This window comes from Microplitis demolitor, chromosome 6 (assembly GCF_026212275.2).
Source record: "Microplitis demolitor isolate Queensland-Clemson2020A chromosome 6, iyMicDemo2.1a, whole genome shotgun sequence".
NCBI classification, from domain to species: Eukaryota; Metazoa; Arthropoda; class Insecta; order Hymenoptera; family Braconidae; genus Microplitis; species Microplitis demolitor.
The window spans coordinates 3320224-3344363 of NC_068550.1; the positions used below are offsets into that span (position 1 = coordinate 3320224).

The 24140-nt window shown below is 34.4% G+C and overlaps 1 protein-coding gene across 2 annotated transcripts in view; it reads right to left on the bottom strand.

Annotated features, from left to right (window-relative positions):
- LOC103577378 (titin) overlaps nucleotides 1–24140 on the bottom strand; it is a 118145-nt gene that overhangs the window by 89190 nt on the left and 4815 nt on the right. For both annotated transcript variants that reach the window (XM_053739882.1, XM_053739881.1), the window contains exons 13-41: nucleotides 23026–23553; nucleotides 22675–22855; nucleotides 22343–22547; nucleotides 21968–22242; nucleotides 17264–17565; nucleotides 16918–17165; nucleotides 16392–16840; nucleotides 16094–16276; nucleotides 15266–15889; nucleotides 14818–15178; nucleotides 14629–14753; nucleotides 14082–14564; nucleotides 13251–14009; nucleotides 12733–13138; nucleotides 12362–12667; nucleotides 12125–12279; nucleotides 11647–11919; nucleotides 11405–11585; nucleotides 10841–11319; nucleotides 10207–10384; nucleotides 7384–7742; nucleotides 6819–7026; nucleotides 6507–6698; nucleotides 6241–6438; nucleotides 5862–6022; nucleotides 2577–5711; nucleotides 2183–2378; nucleotides 634–1524; nucleotides 97–288 (exon numbers count right to left, since the gene is read on the bottom strand). In XM_053739882.1, the coding sequence (XP_053595857.1) occupies nucleotides 97–288; nucleotides 634–1524; nucleotides 2183–2378; nucleotides 2577–5711; nucleotides 5862–6022; nucleotides 6241–6438; nucleotides 6507–6698; nucleotides 6819–7026; nucleotides 7384–7742; nucleotides 10207–10384; nucleotides 10841–11319; nucleotides 11405–11585; nucleotides 11647–11919; nucleotides 12125–12279; nucleotides 12362–12667; nucleotides 12733–13138; nucleotides 13251–14009; nucleotides 14082–14564; nucleotides 14629–14753; nucleotides 14818–15178; nucleotides 15266–15889; nucleotides 16094–16276; nucleotides 16392–16840; nucleotides 16918–17165; nucleotides 17264–17565; nucleotides 21968–22242; nucleotides 22343–22547; nucleotides 22675–22855; nucleotides 23026–23553 (12233 nt within the window). The remainder of the gene's footprint in view (nucleotides 1–96; nucleotides 289–633; nucleotides 1525–2182; nucleotides 2379–2576; nucleotides 5712–5861; nucleotides 6023–6240; nucleotides 6439–6506; nucleotides 6699–6818; nucleotides 7027–7383; nucleotides 7743–10206; nucleotides 10385–10840; nucleotides 11320–11404; nucleotides 11586–11646; nucleotides 11920–12124; nucleotides 12280–12361; nucleotides 12668–12732; nucleotides 13139–13250; nucleotides 14010–14081; nucleotides 14565–14628; nucleotides 14754–14817; nucleotides 15179–15265; nucleotides 15890–16093; nucleotides 16277–16391; nucleotides 16841–16917; nucleotides 17166–17263; nucleotides 17566–21967; nucleotides 22243–22342; nucleotides 22548–22674; nucleotides 22856–23025; nucleotides 23554–24140) is intronic.

Here is a 24140-nt window from a genome sequence, read left to right on the forward strand (position 1 = left end):
AATTCTCGCTAATTGATACTTTCTTTGTTGAATTTATAAAAATAAACTAAAATAATATTTTCTTATTTAAAAGATTATTATTATTTAGTTTTTTACCATATTGTGACATCCGTTTTTCTTCCCGATAAGCTTGAGAATCATCAGTATCCTGATGGTGTTGCTTATCCTGCGGGTGTTTGAGAATCGGCTTACTCTGGTGCTTGAGATCAGACTGGATGTCTTTGACGAATTTTTCGGTTTTAGCCTTGAAGCTGCTTGTCATGTCCGTCATGTGCTTCGAAGCTACGTCTAATGAATAATCCACTTAGACTTGACAACCAATTTATTTTAAGACAAGAGTATAAACAGGGACAGAGATAGATATAAAGAAAGAGATAGAGAGAGAGAGAGAAATAAAGAAAGAGATAAAAAATAACTAGAATAGGAATACGTGTAGACGAGAAATGTGAATAAAAAATAACAAACAGAAGAAAATTATAAGACTAACACCAAGTGAAGTGAACTAGATCTAATCTCCGTGATGCGAAGCGATGACAAATAATAAATAAATTAATAAACAATTTATAAAGAGGAGTAAAAAAATAATAAATCTGAAAATAATGTATGTATATATTATATATCAAGATTTCTTACGATTAGCAGCATTCTTCATGTCACGATTATTAATATATCCGTATTGTGGTGCCGCGAAATCAGTGAGATTATCAATTATCTTTTTGCTTTCTTGTTTTTTGTTATCAAAAGGCAATGTAGAGCAGTCGTAGCTCTTACGGTTCTCCCGTTTCAATTTCTCACTCTCCCGTTGAAGCTGACGTAAATGCTCCTCGTATGTTTGCGACTCCGAAATTATCACAGGCGGGTGATCAAATTCCATCGGAGTGACAACTCTCTCACCGGGTTCACGAGGCGGGGGGAGACTTGATGCTCTCGGTGGCTGGACTTTACGATACTGCGGATCATCAGTATCACTTTCAGCTGGTGTCCATTTAGGTCTTATTCTTCCAATGTCTGCGTCACTCTCGTAATCTGATTCTCTGAAGTGACCTTGAATAAATTTCTTAGGTGTTGGCACTCTGAAAACTGATGCAGGATGATGCTGCTGATACTGTTGCTGATGTTGATGGTGTTGCTGATGATTAAAATTCTGATCATCACCGAATTTAATAACTCGACTTGTTTGCTCGACGGTAACAATTCTCCGACTAGTCTCAGTCGACTCGTCCATCCTCACAGTCTTTTTCAACTCAGTACCAACAGTTCCAGAGTTGTGGTAAGACGGGACTCCAGAATGTCCCTCGTAAAATGACTGAGGCCGTGGTGGTTCAAAGCCTATCTCAGGTGGAGATCCCGGCAGTAAAACAGATTTTTGACGCATCGGGATTGGCTTTGGCGGTGACACTTGTGTCTTTTTATCTTCTTTTTTAGCACAACTATTTTCTCTCTCCATTTTTTCAAACTCCATCTTCTTCGCCATACACGATGACTGCGGTACCGCGACTTCGGGTTGCGGTTTCATCGGTTTTCCTACGAGAGATTCTCTAAGTGATGATGTACCACGAGTATGATAATAATGCAAAAGCCGAATGCGAGCGCAAATAAATATTTTAATAATAATAACAATAATAAATAATAATTGTGATATATGTAAGTGAAAAAGTTTTAAAAATGGGTTGCTAATAAAAATAAAAATTTTTTACGCAATAGTATTTATTGATTTTTTTTTTTTTTTATATCAGAAAAAAAATATTATTATGATTATTAATATTATTATATTAGATTAATAGTAAGTTATAGATTATTGTAAATGATATGCATAAAAAGCCAGCAAAAATAAATAAAGACAATAGCAAAGTATAAGCAACGTAACCTGAAGCTAAATATATCGTTCTTGCCTGTGATAGAATAGTAGTACTAGTGTGGATGTTAGTTGAAAGCTGGAAAAATATATAAATAATAGCAGTTACAAGTTAGTTATCGTTAAAGTTAAGTTCGCTCGTGCTGTAGCTCAATATTAATCCTTCATGCGTATCTACTTCAAACAAAATAATTAATTAAGGTTTTTTTTATATATATATATTAATAATATATAGTAGTTTACAATGTATATAATACATATTTTATTAATTATTTATATTTTCTCTACCAAAAATGCGATCAAAAAATTTAGTAAGTTTATTTTTACCTGTAAAATTTGATTTAACGGATTTATATGAATGATCCTCGATATCTGATTCACCGCGGGGTTTCCATAGCGGTGGAATACGTCCTTCATAATCACTCTCGTAGTCACTTTCTCTAAATTCGCCGCGTGCGAATCTGGATGGACTAGGAGCTGAGTTTAATTTTTGATTTTGTGACCAGGAATAATTTGTTTCTTCCTAAAAAAAAATAAACAAAAAATTAATTACTGTAAAAAACTTACTCAATCACTCTAAAACACATGAAATAAAAAAAATACTAAATGCAGTTAAAAAAAAAAATCTAATTTACTGAAAAGCAAAACTGTTAGTGGACATTCTATATTAAGTAAAAAAAAGAAAACATTCAACACGAAACACGTCATTCAAATCCCGAACCTTGTCATTTTTAAACGATCTAGTAGTGTTCGTTGGTGCAGAAGACATGTAAGATTTTTCGTAGCAACTTCGTTGCATTTGTGTTTTAGAAGCTGGAGTTTGAACAGTAGGACAAGATATAAATGAAGAAGATGATTCTTCTCTCCGTTGGTTTGAAGACGAGCTCATGAAAGTTTTGCTCTCCATAAATTGTTTTGATTCGTAAGAACTTGTTGACATTGAAGAGCCGTCGTTTTTACCGCAAGTTTTTTGAATAACAGTATTTGCTTCTCGTTGATAAAATGGTTCATCAGTATCAGCCATGTACCCGCTCTCCTGCTGGAAAGTTCTGGTCTTTACTTTCGGAGGCTCGGGAGTAGTTTTTGGGTGGACAAAAATCGGTGGAGATCCTGGCTTAGGAAGATTGACAGCAGTGTCCTGAGGGAAACCTTGATTTTGGTAATGCTGCTGTTGCTTAGCACTTCTCTCGTGTCTGGTCATCATGGAGCTGGTTTTTTTGTTGGTAGTCGATGCTGAGTGTTCTGCTGAGTAATCAGGAGTGACACAAGGTCTAGGTGGCCCAGTTAATTCCGGAGGTGGTATTTCAAAGCTAGACGGAGGCAATGGTTCGGGCTCAGTTGATCTAGGCCTGGGTTGTCTTGGTGTTGGAGCTTGGACTCTTCTATATTTAGGCTCATCGTTTTCACTTTCGCAAACTCGCCATTTAGATTTACATGATTCGAAGTCGGATTCGTAGTCCGACTCAATAAATTGACCTCTGGCAAAAGTAGAAGGTGCTGGCGCAGTACACATTCGAGGACAGGTGAATGGCTCGACTTTTTTAGCTGGAAGAGGCGGTGGAGTTTTTCTCGCATCTTTTGGAGGAATCGGAGGCGCATCTTCTTTCTTGTGTGAGTGAACTGACATTTCCATTGTTTTTTCAAAGCGTTCCATTTTTCTCTCGCACATTGGAGGCGGTGGAGCATAACCCATCTCTGGTGGTGGACCTGGTTCTAGAATAATTGTCGGCTCTTTTGGTGTCTCTGTTGTCGGATGATAAAGCTGAACAACCGGACGTTTTGGAGCTGTAGCCAAAGTACCTTTGAACATCGACTTTGACTCTTGGAACGTTTTGATCGGCTCTATTTTTGGAACATCTCCAGCAGGATGATAAAGTTGAACGACTGGTTTTGGTGGAATAGCTTTAACTAATCCTGGCGCTTTTAATTCTTCATAAGAACTTATTTTTTCCATTGACTCTGTCTTATTAAACTCACACTCAGATGAATATTTTTCCATGATAGATTTCTCTTGAACGGAATTTACAATATGATCAACTTTAGTTGTTTCAGCTTTGTACATTGTCACTGGTGCTGGTGCTGGTGCCGGTTTTGGAGGTGAAGGAACTCTAACTGGTTTAATAATAGGCTTCGGAGGTGGCGGAGTAGGTTTTTCAATAGTCGTCTGCTGTATTTGATTCTCACGTGTACTCCATGATCGAGTTTCCAAACTGCTAGTAGACTCAATATGAGTTTTAGTGATTCCACCGCCAGGAATCTCTTCAACTTCGTCCCTATTCTCATGCGTAGAAGTTTTGTAACCAACCTCAGGTTCTTTCCATTCCTCACGTTTAGTAAAAGTTTTAGTCGTCTCTTTACCAGCTTGCGGCGGCCAAGATTTTCTATTAGCTTCAGTGGTCTTTGATTTAGCCCAGTATTTCTCCATTGCAATGCCGTCTGCTGATGGTTTTGGCGATGACGGACGACCTTCAAACTGACTAGAAGCACCGGATTGACACCGGTAGTCTGATAAATCTGTTGATATATGAGAACGTGTCTCCAAGTCAGACGTTGATGACCACCACTTGTCTGTTTGCTCAGTTTTTGGCGGCGACAAAGGCGCTGGGCTGGCTGTCGACACTTTTGTATCTTCTTTTCTATGTATATCTTTTTTAATACAACACTCTTCGACAACTTCTTTTTTAGAAAATTCTTTCGACTCACTGAGTTGAAATGGCGGCGGAATACAAGTCGTCGGTTTAGTTTCTTTAACTTGAGAAACTTGAGATTTAACTGGTGGAGCACTTGGGAAAATTTTAACGCCACCAATCGGAGCATCAACGGATTTTTTCTGGAATTCCTGAAGTTGTTTTGCTTTTGATGATACATCTATTCCTTTTTTAACTTCTTCCTCGGACTTTGGCATGTAGCCAATTTCTGGCGGAGGCTCTGGCACGAGATTAAAACCTGATAACATTTTTTCAGCGCTCTCAGACTGAGCAACAAGCCGGGAAATAGTTAGCGTACCATGAATAGGAGAACCTGATGCTGTTGTGTCTTCAAGAACAGTTCTCTGAATATTAAGAGCCGGCAATTTATAATCGTCGTAGGGAAAATCAATCATGACATTATCGACACCTTTAGTTATTATTGGAGTTTCAAATTTATGAGAAATATCCTGAACAGATTTCTTAGCAGGGGCTTCAGGAACTGGTTTTTTAACCTCTTCAAATTTAGTCGATCGTTCGTAATTTTTCGTTAGTTTGTCCACCTTGACGTCATAGTTTCCATCTTTGTCTTCTTCCGTGAGCTTAATCATGGCTTTGGGGCCTTTCGGTGTCAATTCGCTGTCTTTGGACATCGATTCAAAGAAACTCAATGCATCTTTCTTGGCAATCGTCGTCGTCTCTACATTCTCATTCTCTTCAGCAAGATCCTTTTCAGTTGTCTTTGACTCCATGAACTCTGTAGTGCGAGTTGAAATAGGCTCTCCACCTTTCTGAGTTTCCTTGGTACTGATTTTCGTGGTCGTAGTCGTCACTGTAGGAGCAGCAGGTCCTATAGGAGTATCAGTATCAAACAAAGCCGGCGCTTGGTGTTGAAGCTTCATGTGGAACTTTTGCTCAGATTTTGTCTCACTTTGGTGAGATTCTATCGTCGATGATATCATTTCAGATCGCGTTGCTTTCTCAATGACTTCTTCAGTATGCTGACCATTTTTCTGTCCTATCAGTTCTATTTTACGTATCTTCGAGGATGGAGTTGACCCAGAGCTCGGGTTCAATGTTTTTAATGTTGAACTTGGCTGTATTGTAGTGGTCGCTATATGCTCGGCTGTTAGTGCTGCTGATGGTAGTTCGCTCTTCTTTTCTTCCAACTATTATTTTTTTTTTTTTTTTCAATACATAATAAATTTTAATAAATTGTCAAAGTTAAAAAAATTAAATTCTACAGTAACCGTAAAAAAAAAAAATAAATAAAATTTGAATTTATAGTAAAAATTTATTAATATAAATATAAATATTACCGTTAAATTTTTGTCAGCAACATTTTCATAGACAATTGTTTTATGAACTTCTACCATAGTATCTGGAGTTGGCTCAAATACTGCAAAATCAGCTATACTTTGTCCCTCACCACCAGCGTTTACTGCATGAACCATATACTTGCCAGCATGACGTTTTTCAGCTTTTTAAGAAACAAAAATTATTAATTTATAATTTTTTTAAAATTATATTACACTAAAAAATCAGGAGTGAAGTCGGAGTGATTATGGATTTTATTTTAATTTGAATCCACATTCACTCTGATTCGGAGTTTTAATATTAATATGATTCCGGATTTAATCGGAGTTCACTCCGCAAATTTTTTACACTATAATAAATAAATGATAATTATTTTTTTACCTGCATCAATAATCAATAAATAACAATTTCCAATTTGTTTCAGTTGTCCATCAACATCTATCAGAGGCTCGTCATCTTTATACCACGTGACTGTTGGCTCTGGTGTTCCTGTTATCTCAACTTCCATTAATACGCGATCGCCTTTTTTTACTACCTGTGCTTGGAGACGTTTTCCGAAGACCGGCGGGAAAATTGTTTCTACAAAAATTAATTAATTAAGTATTAGAATAATTGTATAAATTATTTAAAATAATTTAACAACTTACTTTTAACAACTAAATCTGCTGTACTGCTGGCATTTCCAATATCATTAACAGCTGTACAAGTATATCTGCCAGCATCTCTTACATTAACATTTTTTAATTCAAGTCGTACATGATTGTGCTCAAACGTAATCTTTATTCCTTCTTTAATATCCTGGCCGTTTTTCATCCAAGTGATTGTTGGCGTTGGAAAACCTAAAAAAAAAAATTTAATTAAAAAAAAAAACAACTGGGCGTTTAAAAATTAATGCAATAAAAGTTTCTATAAATAATCGGTGTTGTTTAGCTATTACTAAACATTTATTTTGAACTAACCATCAATCACTCCTTCAAGGACAACGTCATGCCCCTGATCGACAATCATTCCCGTCAACGGTGAGACAAATCTGGGAGCGACATTTTTCCTCATTGGCTTTTGCATCTTCAGCGAAACATTACCCTCTGTTACTATTTTAGTTTTTTCTTGTCGCAGTTGACCTGGGGTATCTTGAACAATTTGCTCGTATTCTTCGACTTTGTGACTCTGATAAAATTTCAAAAACTCACCATTAAAATCAAGAAAAAAAAATTATCATTTTATAAAAATAAAGTAAATATTATTTTATAGATTTACTTCAAACATAAAAACCGAGTAAAACTAATACGACTTAATGACTATAAAACCAACAATGAGTAAACAGTCTTAAATAGAACGTAATTTGTAAATTCCATGAATGAGCAATTAAATAATTCGTCATTCAGCATTTTTATCTAAAGTCAAATACTCAAACAAATAAAATATTAAAAGTAAAATTTTTAAAGTCTCTTTAAACATCATAGTCACATAAAATAAAAATAACTTTATTGCCTTTCATATAAATATGAACTATAAAATATTTACCTGGACAACTGGCGGGCCTCCATTCTGCTGAGAACTGTACTCTCGGCTTTCAACATGAGATTTGGTAACGACATTACCCGGAGCTGGTTTAAACTGCGGCTCAGTAATTACACTAGACGACGTCGTTGACGATTTAAATTCTTTAGTACAACAGGATTTAGTCGTTGACGACTGAGAGAAAGAGGATGACATTTTGGTGAGGCTGCTCTCATCCACTTGGTCACTGGGTAATGTACTTCTTTCGGTGATGAAGTGTTTTTCGGTACTGCTCGAAGCCTGCATTTCGTCCCCAAGAGGTAACAAATTAACTTTGACGTCCTCCACCCCCTTGGCCGTTGTAAATTGTGTCTCTTCAGCTCCTGTGTACAACAACGATCATGATTAATCGGGGTTATCAATAGATTGGCAATAACCTTTTGGCACAGCCAAAGCACACGCCCTTGTCTAGTCACTATTATTCTCTGTCCACACAACAGGAATACCCTCGTCTCTTCCCTTGGCTTCTTTTCACCACCTGATGATGGACAAGAGACATTGAAATGCTTCAACTAACTACAAACTTTCTATACCCAATAATAAACATCATCTCGACGTTTAAAACGATTTAAAAATCTATAAATTTTTTTTTTTTAATTACATTGACACTCTAATGATAAAAATAAATAGATGATGGCTTCATGCTATTATTTCATTGAATCATATCTCTATTAATAGTTACGCTGTCCTGATTAATTTAATCATGTCCACTAATCACAGCCGATCAATATAATTTAATTATTGTGCAAATAGCTGCTATATTTATTCTAATGACTTGTAGAAATACTTTGAAATATATGTGTATATATTATTTAATATAATTGTTTTTGCGCAAATGAATTATTCATATTTATTTACTTTAACTACTGCGGTAGTTTATTTCTTTTATTTCCAAGAAATAATAATATTTATATGATACTTCTTATGAATTAGTCTTCCAGTGTGTGTTAATATCACGAAGATTTGGAGCCACGGGCATTTGGCAGTATACCAAAGTATCGTACAAATAAATCAGAGATAAATTGAGATGACCACCAGCGTGTGGATTTGGTTTGAAGAAATCTAAGCTGCCTGTTCTACATTTTAAATTGTCAAATTATTAATAATAATGATTAATAAATATTTTTTTTTTACTTTTAAAATTTCTCAGCGGCAGGGAATTAAAATACAGTTGGGAAAAAATAAATTATTTAAAAAATTACACGATTACAAAAGTTTAAAATAAAAAAATTAATTAATTAATTAATTACAGCTGGTTTTGAAAATAAATTATAATTGAAAGTAATTAAGAAAACACTAGAACAAAAGTTATTTATGCTAGAGGCAAAAGCACAAATGAATGCTCGAGCAACATAAAATTAGATGCAGCTGCCCGTCCTCTTCCTAAATGTTACATACTCGTCAGTAAACACTTAGTTCACAAATCACTCATCAGCCCAATCTAGAGAGTATCATCTCCAAGAGATAGTACAATAATACGTTAATTATATAAAAGATTCAATTTAATTTATAAGACATATATAATTTGAATGAGAAAACGAACCTCAGGATTGTAACACCACGTGACACTATTCAAGATCACTTGATAATTATTCAAAACGTATATTTATACACGTACTAATATACGATCGTTTAAATTCGTTCGAATAGGAAACCTAGCACCGGGAAGACTACGTCGGGATCGTCGAACCGACCGGCGGACTCTGTTCTAAGCCAACACTGATCCAAAATGCTTTCTCTCTGTTTCTCGTTCTTGTCTCAATCTGTCTTACTAACTCTTTCTATACCTTGCTACTGTGTTCAAGATGATGACAAAAATAACGCAAATTCTGCGTGCGTCGGAGAACGAGTTTTAAAGTTCTTCAGGAATGGGCAACGTCTGTACGACGTAAAAAATTACTATCACCTAGAGATCATTGACGATTAGATTATTCGAATCATATATATATATTTAAAAATATATATAAATATTATTAATGACAGCAATAAGATGAATGATAATCATAATCGTGATTAATGAAATACTAAATCATTCTTACGGTGATTAATTTATCAGAACCAGTTTGTAAAACAAATAAATTTTTAAAATTGCAAACAAATGGAAATTTTTAAATCTAAGATTAGATTAAACTTTTTTTTACAGTTTGCAGACGTCAAATAAAAATAAAGACCAGAAATAAATAATAAAAATACTGTAGGATTTGAAACTAGTTTAAACCCACGTTAATGTTCCGTAATGCTGAAATTAAATCAATAAATTCAGTGCATATAAATATGCGTAAATATATAGAGGTTTGAGTAACGTTACTTCACTCGTTTTTTTATTACTATGCAACTAGTCCACTGGAAGAGTTTAAACAAGTGCGAATAACTTTTACGAGGCATTAGACCTTCATGGAATACCAGAAGCTGAAAATTCTATTTTGTCCACTTATGATTATGCGACCCTGCAGTGAATGAAGCGTTCGCTCGGAAGTACACCAGTAGTGTGGATATTAATAACTCTCCGTGGCACCATTGCACTCGGCTTGGTTGTTATTTTCGAACCGCAACGTCGAGCCGAATAATATGTAACCCAATTCCATCTAGGATAGACGACAATACAAATAATAAAAACAGAATACAGAGTAATCGTGATCTTCAACGAGACAAGACGTACAGTACAAACTTCTGATACTTAAAAATAATAATTATTAAAATTAAAATTTAAATTAAAATTATATTAAATCATATTTATTTATAAAATAATTAGTAATTATTATTAAAATAAATTATAAATAAATTTACCTTTAACGTCGAGTTGCGTAGTACATGTCGCTTTGCCCGCAGTATTCTCAGCAACACATGAGATAAAGCCCACGTGTTCTTGACTTGTTTCCGGTATCGTTAGAACTTGTCTGTCACCACTTACAGACACTAAAAAACTTTTTCCGTGCACAGGTTTCTCGTTGAACATCCATTGGATCTAAAAAAACAACATTAGGTTTATGATACTGGGGAGTAGACTCTATTAAAGCTGTTGTTAACATGCGTTGTGCTGTAATAAACTTACAACAAATATTGTAAAAATTAAGAGCACTACCAGCCACATGCTTCTAACAAACCATCAAGCACGACACTGCGCCTTGATGCCAGAGATACATACCGAGGGTATAGTAAAGAATCAATTCGGTTAGGAATACGGGATAAGGGAGCAAGTATTGTATGTTAGTTTGTACAATTTGGCATCCACCAAATCTAGAGTGAGAGTTCGAGATCCACATCGAGCCAAAGACACTAAGTCTTCTCAATCTTGATGACAAATTAATTGCTTTGAAAGCCATCCAAAATAATTTTTAAGTTTGATTTTATTATAACAGAAATTCTTACTATCATGCCTTCAAATTCTCCAATAAAATTTATCAGCAGACAATTTAGTTACCTTTGGAGTCGGCTTTCCATGAACAATACACTCAAATTTAGTAGAAACTCCCGGCAAAACGACACGTCTGTCTTCAAAAACTTCTTCAAATGACGGAGCGACAAATTTTTCTTCCATCGGAATCAATTCTTCCCGTTTGAATGATTCATTACTCGCTGGTTTAACTACCAGTCTGGCTATCGCTTTAGCTTCACCAATAAGATTTATCGCTTTGGCTACATAATTTCCTTTATCTTCAACGGTAGTCGAGGATATTTTCAGAGTACAATTACCCGTTTCATCGTGTGTCATTGTTATTCTTTCGTGAACAAATACTATCTCTTCATTGTTGAAGTACCATCTCAAATCTGGTTTAGGTTCTCCGGTTACTTGACACTCGAAAATCGCATCTTCACCTTCAGATACCAAAACGTCGGCTATTAATTTAACGAACTGGGGCGCAGTACCAACTGTGGACTTTTTGGCAGCTTCCGAAGATGCTAGATAAATTTTATAAATTATTATCGATAATTAATTGAAATTTACGATGATAAGTATCACCTATTAATAGATATATAAACTTACGTATAACTGATAAAACGCAGTGGCTTGAAATTTCACCTTGACTGTTAATAGCAACGACTTTATATTTACCAGCGTCATCAAGAAAAGCTTCATGAATAATTAGAGAGCACCTGTCACCTTGAAATAGCAATTGGAAATCAGCGGATTCTTTAACCGGTTGATCGTCGTGATACCAAATTACCTATAGAAAGTATTTATTACAGAATTTATATAAAACAGGATATATTTTATAAGATACTTACTTCAGGTTCAGGCTGACCGATAATCACGCAATCTAGTCTCACAGTATTACCTTCAAATACTTGTACATCTTTAAGCGGTAATTGTACACTGGGTTTAATAAGCTCGGGCACTTTAAAGAGCTCTGGCATCTCCGGACTCTTAACTACACCGGTTTCAACCTTAACAGGAACAACAATTTCTTCCTGATTAACGGAGGTTGTTATTTCCTGAGCAGAAGCATCAGGTATAATGTGACTAGCACTCCCTCCCATCTCTTCAGTGTGACTTTCAATCTACAATAGAACGTTAACTTGATACAATTTTATTCTATTAGTTTTATTTCATCAACATTTTTAAGTCTACTAATTTTTATTTTATTTTATCGTATTTTTATTTTTACTTAGTGACTACTACTACCCTCGTAACTTAATCCAGAGAATTCTATAAATAATCATCACCCAGACGTACTTGCAATGGTACAAACGTTAAATAACTTACTTTTATTATTCGTGACTCTTGAATTATTTTATGCTCCTTTATAAAACTGACCTTGGAAATTATTTCTTTACTTTCTTCACTGGGTTCTGGAGTTAAACTGGATATTCCATTTGACTGAATCACTTCCACTGTTTTCTTTTCATCTATTTCGACTGCTATAAAAATAGTTTTTTTTAGGGAGAGATAGACTTCGTCATCATCATAATCATAATAAAAATTCAAATTAATTCAACGTACCCTGTACTTGTAAGTTTGCTGAAGTAGACGCCTGTCCTAGTTTATTTGTTGCTTTGCATGTATAGACACCACGATCATCCGGTAATACTTCGGTGAACTTCAGTACAGCCTCGCCGTTATTATACGTTATCGCGTAATCGGGAGAAGAATCTTCAATATTGGTATTATCTTTGAACCACTGGACTGTCGGAAGAGGATTACCGGTCACTGTACACGACAAGAAATGAGGAGAGCCTTTATTGGCGACTGATGGCAGCAGCTCTTTCACAAAGGTAGGAGGACTTAGTTGTTGCTCTGGTGCGGTCTCTGTAATATTTATTTAAAATGTTTAATAAACAAAGTAGACAAATATTTATATGATAAGAACTTGCCTTTTATCGTGAGTGTAGCTCCAGTTTCAGCGACTCCGGCGGTATTAAAAGCTTTGCAAATAAATCTCGCTGAATCCTCGGCGAACGTTTCCTCGATATTTAAAACACACTGACCAGTTTCTTCATTATAACTCGTCAAGTAATCCGGATTATTGAGGATCGAGATACCGTCTTTGTACCAGATAATTTCGGGCTTTGGTTTTCCGTGCTCCAATTTGCATTCAAAGATAAATCGGTTGCCTTCCTCAATGGTCGAGTCATTCAGCGGCACAATAAATCTAGGCGGATCAGGTAAAACAAGTTCTTCAACTTGATTTTTTTTAATATCTGTAGTGGATTCTTTCACTTGATTGTAAACTGATGGAATCGACGGCATGAGAACCGGTAAATCTTCCTCTACTTCTGTCTGTAAATCATAAGTAAATAAATCCACATGATGTAAAAATGTAAATAAAAGTTACAAAACTTTCTTCGGTAATTAATATCAACTCATTGCTAAGTTTTTTTTTTATAATTACCTTTTGCAGAATAATTATTTCTTTAGTAGTAACTGCTGAGGTTACCGTTTCTTCGACTACCTTTAGCTCTTCCTCGGTTTGTGCAGATACAGAACTTTTTAACGCATGTTCTTGTTTCTTTTTATCCTCCATAATGGTTTCAAGTTTTTTTCGTTGGATTTCTGCTTCGTAAGCAGCCTGTGCTTCTGCCCTAGCAATATTTAATTTCCTCAATTCCTCCTCTTCGTGTTTTTTTTCACGTCGTTTCTCTTCGAAAATATCCGCTGAGTTTTTCAAGTTTTGTGCTAATGTACGTAATTCAGATGTTATCACTGCAAACGAGTCTAGGGTCTCGCGATTTTCTACAACAACTTCGTTGAACTGCGGTAGCCGATCAGTACAAAAGATTCTTGTTGATAAATCACGAATTTTCTCAATACGTTTCTCCTGAAGTTCTTCGCCGGGTTTCAAGTATCCATCAATCGCTGTCAGGCATTCCAGTACCTCTTCTGGGGTCTTTGCTGATGATGATTTTCTTGCTATTACAATCATCAGCTTATTTCCGTCTCGATACCAATTTTTAGCCTCCTCAAGAAGCCTGAAGTACTCAATACTTGAATTAATTCGTTCTCTTGTGCCTTCGGACAATCGTTTTAATTGATCCCATCGCTCTTGAAGTTTAAAAAGCTCACGATTAATCACCGGCGCTGATTCTGGTGTTGTTAATTCAACATTATTTTCGGTTGATTTTATAAATGCTTTTATTCTCTCCTCTAAAATCTAAATAAAAAACAAATAATCTTCAAAATATACTCTATAAAAATTAAATTTAATTAAAATAATAATTAATACCGTGACAGTTTTTTCAAACTGTGAAAAAGCCAGAGAAGCAGCCTCAGCCGCTGGCAAGGAGTCACCAGTAAAACGATGTCCTGACTCAGCACTACCAGCTAATTGTTCACTTAAATGCATAAGATCAGCGTCAATACGATCCAAGTCATCAGCAAAATTACAAAAAAGCATACGTTTGTCGAATTTTAATTTAGTATCCGTACAAATGGTTTCCCAGCTCGCAGAAATTAAATTAAAAACTCTGTTTAATTTTTCTGTTTCTTGCACGGCAGCTTCTGCAGGCTCTTGAGTTTTAATTCTCGATATCACTTGATCAATCGCTGGTTCAACATTTTTAAGTACTTCCGTTATCGAGTCACGTATTTTATTTATTGTTTCTGCTTTTATTCGAATATCATTTCGACCTGATTCTGTTAAAAATCCCGACGTTGATTTTTCTAAATCATGACGAATTTCATTTACTTCTTCTGTTTTATTTTCAATCTAAAATATTTAAATTTAATTAATAATAATTTTAAATTAAATAAATAAATAAATAATAAATTACCTGGACAAGATCATCGAAAATGGAGATCAGTGATTCTAACAAATTTTGATAATCAGTTGCGGTCGTTCGAAGATGCTCGTAAACTTTTGATAATTTTTCTTTTATTCGTTCGCTTACATTATCATCTAAATAAATATAAAAAATATTTTTATTAGTTAACAATAAAAATGAAAATAAAAAAATAATGACCTCCATTCGTGAAACTTTCAACACTCTTGATCCTCGCGTCTAACTCAGTAACAGCCCTCTTAAGTTCTGGAAGAATACCCAGCTGCGTACTCTCAAGATCCTGAAGAATAACCGACGGTTTAATAGACTCGGACGTTATGATAGGATACAGCTGCTCGCCAAACTTAGATGCCCATGCTAATGTTTTAGTGGTTTCTTCAAATCGTCTTTCTTGTTCAATTTTTCGCTCCCTTGTTGTAATAACCGAAGTCTGCCAGTTCTCCCATGATTCAGTCACGGTTAGTTGCCTGTTAGCGAAGCGTTCCAAGGTCGTCTCTACGCACAGTCGTGCACGCAGGATGTCCAAGTACGCATCAGTGCACTGAAATTGAGCAAATGTGTTAATGAACTTACTTGAAATTTAAATAATAATAATTTTTATAATAATATAATTAACATAAGTAATTACCCGATCAGCTTCGGTTAAAAATACTGATCCGCAGCTAGTCAGTCTCATGTACAGAGGTCGCAATTCATTCCACCGTTTTTCCAAACTATCAATTTTCCCTTCCTCGGCATTGTCTGAATTCTTCTTGAATTCGCTCTCAACTTCGTCAAGTTCTTTGCCCAGAGCAGCTGCTGCTTCATGGAAGTCAACATAAAGAGCACTGAGATGAAGTCTCGCTTCGACAGTGTGCCTGCAATCCAACCAGGAGTCTCTCAAGGCATCAACACGATCTTCAACATGTTTCTTCTGCGCAACTCGTTGTCTTTCATCAGTGATTTCCATGATTGTACCTGACAAAACCGACAATGCTTCATCAATTTCGTCTCCCCGTTTACCCAAGTCCTCCAGCAATTGACAGTGCATTTTATAAAAGTCTTTAGCCATCGGCAGATCACTTCCCATATCCTGATGCCCGCGTAAAAATGCATCGGCAATACCATTGAGCCAGGATCGCAACTCTTCATATTTTTCAAAGAAGATCTCCAGGCCCTTTGTGATCCTGAGATTTTCTTCCTTATGCGCGGTGCAACGTTCAAGAAGACGTATCTTCCGGTTTTCCAACTCTTCGACGGTTCGCTTAACACCCTAAAATAAAATATATATAAATATATATATAAATAACATAATTTATACACGAGCGATGAAGAGAAGGTTTGGCAGGTTACAGAAAAATTTTTTTTAGTAGGCGTGACGGAGTCAATGAAACGTATCGTTAAAATGGATACGTGGGATATATAATAGTAATTGAGAGAATATATGTAAATATAAAAAAAAAAAATATTTTTAAACCTCTGCACCGGGCGCTCCTCTTCCCGTAACATCCAGCAGAGAATAACCCTCTGCAAGCGGACTAGAAGTTACTTCCGTGAGCGTTGCTGAGGTTTGGGCGTGAAAACGAGCAAGTTGTGGAGAGTGTGGAGGATGTTCGGTCGTTGCTAATTGAATCTCTAGCTGATCTAATTTTGTAAATGCCTAAAAACAAATAAAATAAAGTTACAATATAAACATTTTAAATCTGTGTCATCTTTTTAGTGTTATGATCATTAAAATAAAGTAAACATTTATATTAATAAAATGAGTGACTTACTGATCGTGCAGATTCAAAGAAAGCTATCGCTCGATTTAGTAAACCTTCATACTGATCTAACTCATTAACATATTCCGTCGCCGTCTCGAGGATCACGTAAGCCTGTGCCGTGGCCTGTTCACCTGCGAAGTGTTTTGCTGATACCAATCTCTCTGTTGATTTAGTTATTTTCAAAGAACGTTCTTGCAGTTCTTTAGCGTCAAGCTGTAACTTTTTTAATTCAAACAACAAAAGTCCAGCACTTGATGAAGAATCGCCCAGTTGATCACTGCTGGCACGTAGAGCTGCCATCCGATCGTTTATTATTTCTTCCAGGTCCCGCAGATCAGTGGCAAGAAGTGCTAAGGCTAGACACTGCTCTAATTGAGTCTTTCTATTAGTAAAAGACAGCTCGATGCGGGTTCTTTGGTCATGTAATTCTTCCAACCACTTCTCAACTTGAAGAACAGCTGTAATTATAAATAATAAAATTATTAAACATTTAATCCCCGTAAAATGGATACGGATTTATATATAATATTTTTACCGTTATTAGCGTCGGCTTTTATTCTATCTGGTCGTGAATCTAGTGTACCCTCGTTGGCTATTTCCCTGAGACAATCTAACAGAGTTCGACCTTCTTGCAGAGCACCCATCAGTGAACTAAGCATTGCTTTCCTTAAATCGTGAATTCTTGTGAGGAATTTTTTAACTACTTCTATCTCAATGGGAAGCAATGTATCAGTACAAGCTTTTTCAAGTGCTTTGGCATTTACTTTAAATTCTTCAGCCCGACTAAAATACATTAAAAAAAAAATCCAATTATTTTTGTTGATTAAAAATTTTTAAAAATATAACTGTATTTTAATAAGGAATATTTATTGACTACACACCATTTGAAAAGTACATTATGATCTAATATCTGCTTTTGAAGCTCAAGAAGAGAATTAACGTCTCTCCATGCTTGACCCAGAGTATCAGCCATAGCAGCATATACTTCTGCGCGAGGTCTTTGAGTCGAGATTAGTTGATCCGCTTGTCTAAGTAATTCTTCAACTGGACTTTGCTTACTTTGAAGACGTACAAGTACCTCGTCATGTGCAGCTGACAGTCTTTTTGCTTCATCTACCGTTGTACCGAGTCTCGTTAATTCCGGATAAACTTCCAGCACTTTTAATCTCAACCATTCTCCACTCTACAATTTAACCACACATATAAATATGATTTATTATTAATATTATTATTATTATTATTCTTTTGTATTTATAAATAATGATGCTGGTGATTTTACATCGACGTATTTTAAATGTGTGTGACTTTAAGTTATAATACTAAAGTATTATTACAAGCAATAAAGGGTTATATGTAGTTATATACACTCCAGAGTTCATTGACCCCATGTGCAAAAGATATGCTTCCATTTTCACCAGCCTGGCCCAGTGCCAAACGATTTCGCATCCACGAAAGTTTCTTCAGGCTTTCTACAATTTCTACATAGCATCGGATCATTGTATTCAAATTTAACAGAAAGTTTTCGAGTCCAAAAAAGAAACAAATCAACAGCTAAAGAAGAAAACCAGAGAAGAAATACCATCATGTAGAAATTTAATTTAATTAATAAAGATAATATATTATTTAATGACAGCAAATTGAATTTAATTTATTTCGATATTAAAAATATGGAAATAATGTCAATGATAATTAATAAGATTAGAGAAAATAAATAATGAGGAGACAAACGTCCTTGGGCGTTACCCATCGATGGTACTTCTCTCTCTCTCTCTCTCTCTCTCTTCTCTTAACGGAGTGAAAGTGACGAGACTTATTCTCGTTACTATACGATGGACTTCTATCCAGTTGGTTGCTCCAGGCAGTAAAATACCTCAATGCATGTTACACACTGATCATGCAACTCGTCGCCCTGCTATGCTCGGTCACCTCGTATTGGACCTTATAGAGAAATCCAACAAGACTAAGTGGAAAAGCGAACCTTAAAAAGATAAATAAGCTCGCGACGTTGATTGGAATTAGTTTTACTATTCGACGACATTTCTTCCTGAAGATTGATAAATATTACAGCCATATCTATATTAGTAAGTTATTTTGCTACCATGCTGTCATCCTGCCTCAGTGTAAATAAATAAAATTAAATTAAAACCAATAAATAAAATAAAAATAACAAAATATAAGATAAATATACAAAACTAATGGAGTTTATCAAATCGAATGTTCAGCTGGTACAGTTATAGTTACTTTTTATTTCTACATAAATATATATATGTACGTAGATATATATATGTATCCATGGGTTATTTTAGCACCCATGTGGTTCTGTCTATACAGCAGTATAACCGGGAACTGTTCTATCTATCGTCTTCCGAAACTCCGCGAAGTATAAATTTAAACCTTCTGCAGCTTATACATTTACTTCTCGTACATCTTGGGACGGTTATATTTGTTAGTTATCTGCATGGATCGCAGGTCAGACATATCCAGTGTGAAGAAGGAAACATAAAGTTATATACTGAGATCAAGACTTTGGCTATAAGCCAAAATCAATTGTCTTACTTCATCAATTAATGTCGTCCGCGTAATATATTGTGTACGACAAATTAATTAACGAATTGTTAAACTCTATGGCTTCAAATATTAATTTAAGTAAAATATATTATGTATGGATATTAATTTTGCTGAATTCTATTGAGTCCTCGATAGAAGAAATATATTTTTTTAACGTGGGTGTAATGACCCATTGAGGAAGACAAGAGAAATTGAGTAGTGCGGAGGTGCACTTGTCCCCCAAAAAATACCGATACTTGGGAGTAGAGGTTATTATAACTAAACTGGTTAGGAATTATGATATATGTATATATATATATATATATATATATAAGCAGGCGTGATCTTGGTCTCTACTTTACTACTAAATAAATAAATAAAACCGCTGAGGAGATCACCTTATGGTGACTCTTCTTCTCTATATATATATATATATATATTATATCTACGATCAGATCTGACTGGTCGCGAGAGACATCCAGACGTTATATTCCAATGCCCTCGGGGACTCTTGTCTGCCCACTGACTATCATATGATACTTTACAGCCACAATACAATATTGCCTGATCAAAACCATCAACACTAATTTCGTTTGCTTCAATGTCCATTTGAATATTTCTTCTTTTGATGTTTAAAAAAAATTTTTAATTAAACTTATCTAGGGCAAAATTTTCTTGCATCAAAAGAAGAAATTTTAAATACTCCTTCTACGCAAATGAAGTGATAAAAAAAAGTAGTAAAAATTTTTTTTTTTCTTATGATTGTCTTACTTGAAGAAGAGCAATAACAAGACGTGTGTCGCCACTCTGTAGCGCGATCGTGCTAATGGTAGTTGTAGGTGTTTGTTGAGAATTTGAGTCCTTGGCACGTTCCAAATCATCTTCACAGAATGAATGATCGTTCGTTTGTGAATTTGAATCAGGATGGCCCTCTGCATTTTCTCCGGGCTCCATAGAATCGTACCCGTCGACCATTTTTATTTTATTTTATTTTATTTTGAATTTTAAATTATACGATACAATACAACCCTCGTCTAGAAAATTTTCAAGGCCGGTTTTATAATTTATGTTATTTAATAAATCACACAATTAAATAAAATAACAAGGTCATAGATCAATATAGATGTTTTATTTAATAGTTGACGTAATAGTGAGTAGAATATAAAAATAAGTATGCAATAAGAAAATGTATTTATAAAAAAAATCATACGAATATTTTTTCGCTAAAAAAATAACTGTTTTAATGAAAATGATATTTTTTAAACTCTCACGGCATTGCACGCATATCGTTAATACCGATGCGTGTGTGCACGCTTTAATGTATATCTGTATGATGTCATCGACGTATACGTACGTGTGCGGGCGAGAGAACACAAGTTTAAAACCGGACCGACTGGGTGAAGGCGTTCTCCGAATGAACGAGAAAACGCGGGCCGATGAAAAAATATATAATAATTTTGACCACCCGCCAGATTGATTTTAAAAAACTCATTTTTTAAATGTATAAATATAAAAAATATATATACATATACATTATGTAATGTTACCTACCCATCCCATCTATTATATTAAGATTAAACGACAAGATACAGCATAATAACAAATTGCGTATTTATTTTTATATTTAAAAATAACTTTAAAAACGAGCGAAAAAATAAATCGAACTAAATAATTTAAATATTTAAGTATGTCACCCAATGATATAAAAGATAACAACAAATTGCTTAATCCAGTATGCGTAATCAAGTTAAGAATTTCTTATTATGATAACATGTTTAAAATTCAAGTGTTATATTAGGAAGTCTGTGCCGGTAATAATAATCTATATATAGAGCAAATATATGTATATATAAAACGATCAAAATTAAATTAGTATGTATGTATACACACGTATGCATGTGTATATGCATATACGTGAGCAACAACTATAGATAACATTCATCTATATTCATCGGGTACATTTTTAGCAATTACCAAATCGACCTTTCGCAATACTTGCTGTGTAGTGTTTCTACTCGTATCGGGGATACTCTTTTAAATGGCCAACTAACAAAGAAGAATAAGATAAAGAAGATAAAGAAGAAATAATAATAATAATAAAGATAGAAAAAAATAATGGAGTAAAAAAAGATTGTAAAGAAGATATAAAAAAATTTTTTTGACGACTACAACACAGATATTTTATCGCCGTGATCGCACATGTCACATCACTTATCAAAAGCCAACACACACGTTTTATTATCGAGGTAGATGTATACAAGGACCACGACAACCGGCTGGCAAGCCGGCTCATCCGACACTAACTGGAGACCGCTAAACAGAGTCAGAGCTCTCGGGGGATCCTCTAGAGAACTGTAGTCTAGAGTTCCGCGGTAAGGGGAACTCTGACGAGAGAGGGATTTAACTTCTGTCTTACTTTAACTCATGCTCATGCTCATTTTACTTTCTTTATTTTTTATGCGTTTGTATACACACTACCTGCTTGTATTGCTTGTCCCTCTTTACCTGCGCCTTCTTACCTTTAACATAACAACCTACCAACTTCTATCTACCTGAAGAAAAGGACCTGAGTGTGCGTGCTAGACGTGACTCTGATGAGATTTTATGATAAAATAATTTTTTAGATTGCGCTAAGTACAATTTACTTTATTTACTTTTTTTTCATTAGTATTAATTAATGTTATATACATTAATATCATTAAACACTTTCAGATTTTAATACTATTGCGTAATTATTATATTAATTATCTATTAAATATATTTCAAATAGATGCTGTTTTAATAATAAAATATAACAAACATTTCAACATTAATATAAACAATATGAGTAATAATAATTATTGGGTTAACAAAAAAAAAAAGAGAAACATAAATAAAATAAAAATATTTTGAACTAATAACAAGTTTCAACGGTGGAATGCTTGATTGCACATAATTCTGAGCATGTAATTTTCAAAAGCAATTTTTTTTCAATTCTCACACTGCAAACCATGCAAAATCACTGGTTGAGTATCAGTGACAACTTGCGTGCAGCTTACCCGTTTAAATTTATCAAAAAATTCATTATCATCATCTTCTTCTTCACTTGTTTCTAATCTTTCGCTATGTTTTGGTGCCATTTCAATACCACTGTCATTATTTCCTTTTGTGTCTAAAAATCTCACGTTTTTCAACTCATCAGGTGGTAATTTCAATTTGTATTCACTCATTGATTCTCTAACGATTTTCGAATGTCTGCAGTGACCATTTTCTAGCTTTGAAACCTCGGGTTCTGATATCGATATTTCTTCTCGTGAATACTCTCCATTGGCATCTGTTGTAAAAATATAAAATAAATCGATTATTAATGCACGGTAATTAAATTTAATGAAAAACGATAATAATAATAATAATAATAGTAATAATATAAAAACCTTTGTCATCATGATGAATTCCATTATTAAATCCGTTGATGTATTGATGACTTGCATCAAGAATACCTTCGGCATTTTTGTACTCATTATTCTCCGTAAGGGTATTAGAAGTAAATTTGTAAGAAGCAACACCAAATTTAGTATCGTGAGATACACGAAGTGTTGTTACTTCCGTTACTTCTTTAACAACTTTCCCAGACGTTTCCTAGGCATTAAAAATAAAATTATCGCCTTTAATAATACATTCAAAGGATGTAATTACAAACAATAATAATTGTTGATAATAATAGTCATGTTACTGTAGTAAATATAAATATGAATATAATAAAAACCTCAACAGTTTCAATTATTGAAGTGGCATTAGTCTTCTTAATGTCTGGAACATTCTGATTTATATCAACGATTAATTCGGGCGTTTTACTCATGATCTTCAGTTCATCAACAAGCCCAGACGTTTCAGACGTTACTAAACCATCGACAGCCTTACACTCCAGGTTTTCTACTCCCTCCACTCTGAAAATAAATTTACTTCTTAGAATCCTTGCCGAATAGTATAGATTATTCGAGCAGCCTTCTGGTCGGACCAAATGGTCACTAATATAAATATACTTTTTATCTATGCCTATATCTATATTACACACATGTAACATAATCCATACATGTTTTTAAATATATATACTAACCGATATACGTCAGATGAAATGTCATCACACTCTGACATCGTAACGAAGGATTCACTACGAGATCTCGCAACTGGTGTCAATGAACATTCTGTTGCAGTCGTGTAATCTTCGGTATTTATTTCTTCCGTTTCCGAACTACATACTTGTTGAACCTCATTATTATTTTTATGACGCTCATAAGTATTTTGTTCACAAAGACCGTCATCATCTTCATTTGATCTCAAAGTATTTTCTTCTTGCAGCAAATGATTACTGTCTTCCTCATAATTACTGATGTCTTCTTTTCGAGGTACTTCGATTACTGTACCAAGTGAAGACGGACTCGCAGTGCGTATCGATGACAATTCGATACTTTCTATTTTTTCTTTTTCATCCTTTGTAAATTTAGTTCTCACGCCAGCTTCGTCTAATTTTGCATCCAACTTCTCTACAAGTCGGGTAACTTCGGCTAGTTTTTCGGAAATCGCTTCGACTGCTGATAAATTTCTGTTCTCTGTCATCGGCAAGTTTTCTTTTGACGTGGACATCCTGGAACAAAAAGGTAAAATAATATTTGGGTGAATAAATTTTGAATAGTTGTTTACGTATACAAACAAACAAATAAACAATTAAGTAAATAAATAAAGATTAGAGATAAAAAATTTATATTTCAAAAGCATATTTGTAACTGTGAATGGGTATAGTCGCGGGAACGAGTTTGTGTGATCAAGAATTCAAATATACAGTTAAACCCTAGTTACGTAAACTTGACAGTAGGTAAAATATATATTCCACGCTCGTTTGATATCACTTCACAGAACGATCTGCATCATGTGGACGTAGGTAGAGTTCTAATTTCGTTTAAGTCCTACTTTTATTACATATATACCATTTACTTATCCTAAAAATTTTTGCCTACGTTATAATTAAATTTATTCAAATAATTATCCTATTATTAATTAATTAAACTGATAACTAAATGATAAAAAAAATTATTGCATCAAAAATTAGTATATTTTTTAATGCAATAAAAAAAAAAATGTCTAATAATTTAAATGTTAAAAATTATGTAGATAATGTTTGGATATTAGTTATGAGGAAAATGGGAACTTTTAAATATTTTGAAGATAACTTTG